The sequence below is a fragment of the Barbus barbus genome (assembly GCF_936440315.1).
Source record: "Barbus barbus genome assembly, chromosome: 48".
NCBI classification, from domain to species: domain Eukaryota; kingdom Metazoa; phylum Chordata; class Actinopteri; order Cypriniformes; family Cyprinidae; genus Barbus; species Barbus barbus.
Genome location: NC_136726.1, coordinates 14,915,246 through 14,925,375, shown reverse-complemented (window position 1 = coordinate 14,925,375; position 10,130 = coordinate 14,915,246). Strand labels below are relative to the sequence as shown.

The 10,130-nt window shown below is 34.6% G+C and overlaps 1 protein-coding gene across 1 annotated transcript in view; it reads left to right on the top strand.

Moving 5' to 3' along the window:
* Positions 1–4,161: 4,161 nt before the first annotated feature.
* Positions 4,162–10,130, top strand: part of LOC306866881 (SH3 and multiple ankyrin repeat domains protein 2-like) — a gene marked incomplete at its 5' end in the record, with an annotated part of 95,239 nt that continues 89,270 nt past the window's right edge. Inside the window, 2 exons of the mRNA XM_079412299.1 lie at positions 4,162–4,347; positions 7,622–7,825. Of these exons, the coding sequence (XP_079268425.1) occupies positions 4,162–4,347; positions 7,622–7,825 (390 nt within the window). The remainder of the gene's footprint in view (positions 4,348–7,621; positions 7,826–10,130) is intronic.

The following is a 10,130-nucleotide window of genomic DNA, read 5'->3' as shown; positions in this document are numbered from 1 at the left end:
TCCCTCCTGAATCCTTCTTGTGTTCCTCTTTTTCTTTGATGAGCGTGGGATATTAAGTTACGAGGGCATGACGCGTGTTTTAAGCCTCAAACATTATGACAGTTTATAGCAAACCTGCCATTTCTTAAATGCTTAATGCATCACTTCCATTAGCGTTAACAATGCAAATGTGTTTAGTAGTTGTCGTAGCAACAGTGGCAGACATTCAGAGTGAAAATTTTGGCTTCACCTTTAATAAATAATTGCTGTAATAAAAAGGCATTGGACTTTGCGTTTTTGAAGTTAACAGGGAAAATACAAAACTTGAACTTATTAAATACAGTGAATTATGCTTCTAGGTCAGCACGTGCTAGGTTTTTCTCCTTCTTGAGAATTGCTGCCATATATTAGGAACTTGCATAAGCAAGTGGAATAAATAATTACCCAAAATAGACAGACAACAAACGTGTCTCTGAACTAATAATGCAGTTTGAAAAACCAATGTATAGTGTTTAATTCTGCATGTATCTAATGTCCAAAATATGAAATATAATGTATATCGTTAGCTGCATTTAAAGCCATCATTAACTGTTGATAAATGCATACCTGTAACCATATTTTCTATATTAGTATTGGTGTACTAATATAGAAAATATGGTTACAGAAATGCATTTATCGACAGTTAATGATGGCTTCAAATGTGGCTAATGATATACATTGCTATTTCATTTTATTTTTTTTAATTTATTTATTTTTTTATTTATTTTTTGTTACTTTTTTCTGTCTTTTATTTTTGTTTTCACTTTGCTAATGTTTTGTTTAGATTTTTGTTTTGTAGTTGTTTTAAGTTTATTTGCTTTGCTTATGCTTTGTATTTAGTTTAGTTTAATTTAGTTTTGTTTGTTTTTTATTTTGTAGTCATTTTGCCTTGCTTTGCTTATGCTTTGTTTTTAGTTTAGTTTTGGTTTGGTCGAGTTTTGTTGTGCCTTTTTGTAAAAACAATAGACCACTCATCTTAGTGCATGCTAATCTCTACATAATAAATTGTATCTATATTTGTTGATTGTATCTGCAAGTAACCTCTGCAAGGTTACCTTACGCTTGTAATATTGCTTTGAACTACTCACAAGCGAATAATATCTAATTAATGCTGCACTGTACTGTGTAATTTATTTAAATGCCCACAACTGGATAATATTCACTTCACAGGAAACCAATATATCACCCAGCGCACAATGACACGGCTGTGAAAGGACTTCAGTGAGTGTCTGTGTGTTTATCTGTCAACACTGGAGTTATGTGTTAAATCTGCTGGCAGCTTCTTAGCACTAAAGTGCATGTGGGTGCAATTTCCTTTCCACGCTGTAAGGTTTTAATTGGTGGTACCCTTCAAGCGATAGTCGACAAAAGCTTCCTGCCTCTTGAATCCTGTCTTGGTGGCGGGTGATTGTAAAGGTCGAGTGAGAAAACCTACACTGACAGCCCTGATGAATGACAGGGCCGCTTGACTGAGCCACTGGGGAGAGAGACACCAGAATGGCTGATTTTCACCAGCGTGTCATTGCATGCAACATTTCGCGCATGAAACCCTGGGCTCGGTTTTGCTAACAAGCACGACCGCAATCAAAGTATATTCTATGAACATTATTTTAACACATTACATAAGCTGATTGTAAGTTTCTAGGTTGTGTAACATATCATACAAGCGTATTCTTACACGAAGCCCCCTTAATTGTCACATAGTCGTGTTTTTATGCAAAAGCAGTTATTATACCACCTAGTTTAGCATTATTAAGATGCGTTAGCATGGAAAGGTCAATTTTATTATTTGCAAACCTTTCACGTGGGCAAAATGCACAGGGAATGTGGTGAGTGCTACTAATTAATCTTCAGCTGTCTCGCTTCGTCTCGTTTGCGTATGCCATGATTTAGGCTTTAGCGAGGAGCCGTTCATCTGATATTTCATCTGACCTCTTTGCTTTAGTTACTGTCTGAGCCTCTCTCTCTCTCTTTCTCCCTCTCTGTCTCTGACTCTGTCACTGTCTGATATTGCTTGCTGTCTTCCCCCCAAACACCTAGACATTTTGTTTGCCGTTCAGAAATCCTGTTGTGATGTCTAACGCTTGTGTACACTTCAGAAATATGGCATGTGCTAACCCGTGGCACAGAAAACAGCTCCATCTGTCCCTTTTGGAAACCTTTAGTCCAATGTAATAAAAACGGGCAATAAAAATACAATGGGGTCCAAAAGTCTGTGAACCCATTAAAGAGGGATTTAAAATCTAGCTAAAAATAAACAAAGTTTTAGGATACAAGACTCCACTGTTTATTTTATTTTACAATTTATATTTAAGTTATTTTATACTGTTTTATTTTCCAGTTTTTGTTTTGTTTTGTTTCACTGTAATTTAAAAAAATATATATAGGATGCGTAAAATCATAAGGTGATTTAATTTTTTTTATTATTTATTTATTATTTTTATTTTTGTATTTTTGTTAATGTTTCATTTTATTTAATAATATTTTATTTTCCAATTTATATTTAAGTTTTTGTTTAATTTTTTGTTGTTAGTTTTGCTGTCATTTTATTAAAACAATGAGATGCTTAGCATAGGACACTCAAGGCGATTTTAAAGTTTTTATTTGATATTTTATTATAATATATTTTTATATTTCTTTTTTTCTGTTAATATTTTGTCATTTTATACAAACAACAGGACACTCTAGGTGATTTAATTTTTTTAATTTTATTTTATTTTCACTGCCACAGACAATAGGTGACTCAAGGGGATTTTTTTATGTATTTTGGGAATTAAAATGATATTCGTTCATATTCTACAGCTTAAAGTACAATGCAAACACAATACAAACCTTTACATAATAAATTATTGTTGAATGCTGCACACTAATGTTGCTTTGATCTACAGTACTTAGAAGCAATGAATGGAAATATACAAAGTAAATTTGAAGTTATTGTGGCTGATTTGTTCATTTAATCAAGTTTGTGATAAACAGGCCTTTTCATTTTCTTCTGGTTAGCCAGTTCAATTATCCCTTCAAGATAGCAAAGACCCAAAAGATGGAGTAGAAATATTAAAATTAAGTGATATACAGTCTAACATTTCAGTGTACCGCTGAGCTCCTGAAGTCATCCACAGACGAAATATAAAGGTTCAGAAACATTTGGTGAACCCAGTGAATTCACAAAAGGCCACAGAGAGATAAACAAGTGGAGCTAAATGACCAAACAGTAATACGAAATTATGATATATGGGAATAATAAGCACTCAAGTCAACAGCAAATCAAAATTGGCCCTTTTTACATTATTAATATATTCCTGGTCTTATTGTGCATGATTCATTGGTCATATTATCCCAAAGAAAAAGTTTGTCTTGCTAATCTTTCATCAATATATACTGTAATAACTTGCTCCACCATCTGAAATGACTTTCCTTTTCAGATGACATTGTCTAAGATGGACAATAGGCTGGTCCATCAAAGGACCCACTTCTAATCAAGGGCCCTTTTTAATTGCTTAGAGGTCTTGAGTTGGCTATGTGATTTTATTTTATTTTTACTTTGAACTATGTATATTCCAGTCATTGCAATATTTTATTAAATTCCAGTAATATGCAATTTTTATCCAATAATATGCAATATTTTATTTTATTCCAGTTATTATATCTAATTTATTTTCCAGCATATTGTTTAATATTTCATTTTATTTTCCAAAATATATATTCTAATTTATATTACAGTTAGTAATTGTGAAGTTTGTATTTTATTTTATTTTCAATGCCATTTTATAAAGGCAATTAGTGACAATGCAGTTTTTTTATGTATTTTGGGAATTATAATTGTATTAATTTATGTGCTGCAGCTTACAGTTCATGTTAATCTTTACATTATAAATGATTGTTGATTTTATCAGGATGTCACCTTTACAAGGTTACATTGTTTTGTTACATTGCAACGTTACTTTGAAAGACAGATAAATAATATCTTATAGATTTAAAAAAAAAAAAAATAAATCACCACATTGGGAATTTATTTAATTTTGTTAATATTTTAGTTAATACTTAATTTTATTTTTGTTTAGTTTAATTTGTAGTTTTTAATTTAGACATTGTGTATGCCATTGAATTTATTCCAAAATTTGCTGTCTCTCTGCAGTGTTGATCATGCCGCGGAGCCCCATGTCTAGCGAGGAGGAAATGGCTCAGAGTTTCTCAGACTCGGTCAGTTCAGAATCAGACAGCTCCCGAGATGAGCCTCCCAGGCTGGATCAACCTACCAGCACCCGACTGGACGACAGCCTGCGAGACACAATGCTCATCTGTGTGGTCATCCCTGACCTGCAGCAGTCTGTGCGTTCACACACACACACACACACACACACACACACACACACTCACTCTCGTGTTTCACCCCAGGCTGTTGGGCCATGTGGATCATTCCAAATTATATTATTACAGTAAATTGCTTCCCTCTTACAGTTTCAGCCTTCTCTGGAGATCAGTTTGGCTCTTAGTCAACTGAAAAATGGAACATATGCAAGTGGGATACGCAACAAGTATTTTTGACCTATTTCACGCACAAAGTAGAGAATTACATTGTCATGTTTTAAATGAAGAAATTTCATTTGTCATTTAACACAGGTGTTTTCCATATGAGAAGGTAATAGGTTTATTGGTTATTCCTTTGCAGTAACACTCAAGTAAGCCAGATAAAATTGAAACCAAATCAGACCAAAAGTTATATTAAATTTGATTTATTTGTAAAAAAAAAAACGAAAATCACTAAGGAACACCATTTTTACTGCTCGCTCTCAAAACAGGATCTTTAAAGGGATAGTTCACCCAAAAATGAAAATTCTGTCATTAATTTCTCACCCTCATGTCGTTCCAAACCCATAAGACCTTTGTTCATCTTTGGAACACAAATGAAGATATTTTTGATGGAATCTGAGAGCTCTCTGATCCTCCCATAGACAGCAAGGATCCTTACACGATCAAGGTCCAGATACGTAGCAAGGAGGTAAAATAATCCATGTGACATCAGGGGTTCAATCGTAATTTTCCGAAGCTACGAGAATATTTTTGAGTGCAAAAAAAAAAAAAAAAAGAGTTTATTCATCAGTTCGTCTCCTCCGCGTCACCCTGGTGTCATTTTGGAGAGTATCTCCTGAATGTAAGCAGTGCTGTTCTGTGTGAGCTGCGTCACGCGGATACGCTGTTTACGTCGTTTACGCTTTGATCTGTACGAAAACAACATATCCGCGTGAAGTACAGCATACGCTGTTTACGTTCAGTGGATACTCTCCAAAATGACACTAGGGGAGGAGATAAATTGTTGAATAAAGCCATTATTGTTTTCTTTTGCGCACAAAAAGTATTCTCGTAGCTTCGTAAAATTACGGTTAAACCCCTGATGTCACATGGATTATTTTACCGTTCCCCTTGCTACGTTTCTAGACTGCGTAAAGACACTTGCTGTCTAGGGAGGGTCAGAGAGCTCACGGGATGCATCAAACATATCTTAATTTGTGTTTCAAAGACGAACGGAGGTCTTACGGATTTGGAACGACATGAGGGTGAGTAATTAATGACAGAATTGTCATTTTTGTGTGAACTAACCCTTTAAAAATATCTGTGTCTGTCATTACTGAAACTGTTATTTTAGGAGGAAGCAGAGGATTGAATTGTGTTTGCACATAGCTGATGTGGTTATGGTTAGTATATTGTGCAAGTTATTGCCAGTGTCACATTTATTGAGCGTTACAATTATCTTAGCTTTCCATATTCTGCATTTACATGTCAACAATACCATCATAGTAAGGGGATAAGGAGGAGGGAGGATAGATTTTATTAGCTCTAAACACAAAAAGAACAAGATGCTATTATTCTGATAAGAGTATTCTTTCAAAGTATCCCAAGAAACAAGACATACAGGTAAGAAGTATCGAAGGGCAAAACACTTTAGTCAATATATGGTAAATATGCTAGTTATCTGCAGATTGCATTAGTGGGAGGGACATTCTGGGAGAGCATTTGATTAGACACAATTCTGTGCAGTGCAGGTTGAAGTCTTTAATATTTATAGTTCGTTTTACCTGTGAAAAGAATGTACATTTTGAATGCCTATATCTGCTGAAAGGGAATTTTGTCAGTATTTAGGAGTTTAAAATACCAGCATATCTCAATGATTTCAAAGCCTCCATGGACTAAAAGACACAAAACATCATTTCATGCCTTTAAAAGTACAGACAAAGAAATAGTTCACCCCAAAATTAAAAATTGCTGCATATTTACTGAGTTTATTAAATTATTTAAGTACATTTTCTAAGATCAGAACAGGTTTGGAGAAACTTACATCACTTGCTCACCAATGGATCTGCTGCAGTGAATGGGTGCCGTCAGAATGAGAGTCCAAACAGCTGATAAAAACATCACAATAGTCCACAAGTAATCCACACCACTTCATCCAACATTTAACATCTTGTGAAGCAAAAAGCTGCGTGTTTCTAGGAAACAAATCCATCATTAGGGCATTTAACTTTAAACCATCACTTGTGGTCAAAAAAATCCAGAATCCAGAATGACACTTTCTCCAGTTTAAAAGTGCACCCCTTATTGTCCTCTCACATCATAATCCGTTGGCATATTTAGATTAGAATGGTTTAGGACTGTTTTCACTTATAAATGGTGCTTGATCTATGCATATTTCTCCCCTGATTCAACCAAGACGACTATGTTTGAAGTTAAAAACGTCTTACTGATGGATTTGTTTCTTATAAACATGCAACTTTTCGCTTCACAAGATGCTATTTGATGGATTTGAGTCGAGTGTGGATTACTTGCAAATTTTTGTTGTTGCAAATGTTTTAATCAGCTGTTTGGACTCTCATTCTGACGGCACCCATTCACCGCAGAGCATCCATTGGTGAGCATGTGATACAATGATACATTCAAATCTGTTCTGATGAAGAAACAAACTCTTCTACATCTTGGATGGCCTGAGGGTGAGTACATTTTAATTTTTGTGTGAACTATTCCTTTAAGGTGTGGTCACTTTTACAGCTGTTCTAAGGGCAAAATCAAGTCATTTCAATAGGAAAGCATGCAATGGGACTTTTGTTTGAGGGTGAAAGATTTCTCCACCAAATTTTGCAACAAGGGTTCAAGCGAATCAACTGAAAACTACTTAGTTTGAAAGTGACTTCTGCGTGAGCCGTTTCATACATCGCTACACTATTGACAATAGACAATCAATCTTTTCTGCCCACTGACATTTCAATAATGTGACTGCACCTAAACACTTATTACTGGTTCATTTGTAAGGCCAAAAAAGAGTTGAAATGTTCACAAGAAATGAAATAATGACCTCAGAGACCCACAAAAATGCTAAAAAAAAATGTATGATATAACCATTTAAATTTTATTTTAATCATAAAATGTCATTCTGTCAGTCAACCAACACTAAATAACGTCATAACACATGATTTGTTTTCTCCTGTTGTTTTCTCCCTTTTGAACATTTTAGCTCACAAATGTTTTCCCCTAGTTAATCTGTACACCTGCTATGGCCTGATAGAGCGTTTCTCTGTCTCTTTCTCGTTTCCTCTCTCTGTGGCTTTGCCAGAAATCCATGAGGTTCAATCCTGATGCCACAGTATGGGTTGCTAAGCAGCAGATCCTGTGTACACTCACACAGAGTCTGCGGGATGTGCTCAACTACGGGCTCTTCCAGCCAGCCGTGGACGGGAGGGAGAGTGGTTTCCTGGAGGAAGAACGACCCCTGAGAGACTATCCGCTATCCACCAATAAAGGCATTCCGACTCTTGAGGTAATGCATCACTGGTTTGTTGCTTGAATGTTGCAGAGTCAACTTAAGCTCGATCCATGATGTAACTTTGAAACAATACGTGCAAGAATACCAGAAATGGACATGGGACGTCACTATATGCAAAGCACTTCCACAAACATCCACAGGAATTATGCTGGTAGACGCTGAACTAGAAGTTAATCTGCCTAGACCAGTAGTGCCATCACTGAACTTTAAAGCTCAAATAGCACACATTTTTGTATAAAACAATCAATTGAAGTGCTTTGCCAAATATGTGAGCTTCGTATTTCTGCTTTTAAATCCAGTGTACTTGCCCCCTGGACTTCCCCTTGCCCCTTGGTATAAAAACAAATTTTATCATTGTTTTATTGTTATTTATTTATTCATGTTTTTTATTATTAAATTAAGGAATAAACTAAAATTTATTTCTGTGGTAATTATGAACAATGATTAATATAAGCAATCAGAATGAGAAAAAATGACCATGCATATTTATTATGTCAGAGAGGATTGGCTTTTATTGTTTTCATTGAATTATTTTTAGTTTTTAAAAAATATTGAATATTATTATTATTATTATTTTCATCATTATTTGTACAATTAATGGATCATCAGAATTGATAATTAACATCATAATCATTAATAATTAGACTTCCATTGTAAATGCATTACTGTAAACACAGATTTTATTCTTGTTTTTTTGTTGTTTTATTATTTAATATTATTAATAAATGTTTTCAATTAAATAAAAATCTGAATTATTTTTGTTGTTGTTGTAATCAACATTAACAATAATTAATAATGATCAAAATGATTTGATTTGAGAGTAAAAATGTCCATTCATATTTATTATTTAAGTCAAAGAAAATCACAATGAAAAACAGTTATGATAACTGCTTTAAATTGCTACCAATAGAGCATTTATTGTTGTTGTTTTTATTCAATCTTATTTATTTAAAAAAAAATCCAAATCGTTTTTTGGTGGTAATCAACATGAACAATAATTAAAATAAGTGATCATAATTTCATTGTGAGTGTAAATATCCATTCATATTTATTACTTATGTCAAGGATGATCCCAATGACAAAATAGTTTTGACAGTGATAATAACTGCTATAAATTGCAACCAATGCAGGCATATGAGGCTGGCGTCCTTCTTTAAGATGTGCTTTCTGTACAGGAGCATTCTCAGCTCTCTCTGTGAAAAGGCTGATGTCAGGCTGGTGTAACAGGGACCTTTTGTAGTTCTCCTGTATGTTCATTCAAGCCTCAGGGCCTGATATAATCATATCACTATCAAGGCAGCGACCAGCCAAAAAGAGCTGCAAATGGAGTATAATGAAACATATTTCTATTTTAGAATTTGTTTGAGCTAAAGATTATATATAAGTTATTTAAAGACATTATTTGTATTCCCTCTTGATTACAAAAAATGTGATGGTACCATAATACTTTAGTTCTCTGATATAAAATAGGGTTCTAAATAATTGTCTTATTAATGTACCATGATTGTAACGGGGTGAATGAGACGTGAGACATGCGGATCCATTTGCAAGCTTTTATTAATAAACATAGTCAAATAACAGACAGGGTCAAAACACCAGCAAACGGGTATGGCACGGGCAAGACACAAGAGTAATCCTAGGGCATGTGTGGGTCCTCGATTGCCGAACAATATCCAGAGGGCTTGAGAAGAGGGGTTGTCCGATAACCTGAGCAATAATCCAAACGAGGTAAACACAGAGTCCGAAACGGTGAGACAAGGGTAAATTCACAATACAAGCGCGGGAAAAAGGAAACGAGACTATAAACAAAATAAACTAAACTTAGACTTAGAGAACACAGAAGGCTTAGTAAGGCAGCTAACACTAGGAGAGTGTTATACGCAGAACAAGACTCAGCGATCTGTGAAAAGAAGTCCATGGTTTATAGAGGGTGTGTGATTGTGAGATGGTTCTCAGGTGTGAGCGTGTGATTGAAACAGCTGTGTGTACTTGTGTGCAATGAATGCTGGGAAATGCAGTCCAGGGTAATATATGACAGTCTGTGTGGTGTGAGAGCCAATATGATGGGAGGCGACCTCTTGTGGCAGATGGACAAAAGACCACGAACCGGATTCGTGACAATGATATTTGTAATCATTTTTTTTCACCATGGTACTTTCTGGTTAAAGCTGTATTATCTCTAGATTATTGAAAGTGTATTTTAAGGCAAAATGTTTATTTTATTAAACTAAATATTTATTAATTTCTAAATTAAAACCAACCTATTTAGCATATAAACAGACTGTATTTTTCTCTCTGA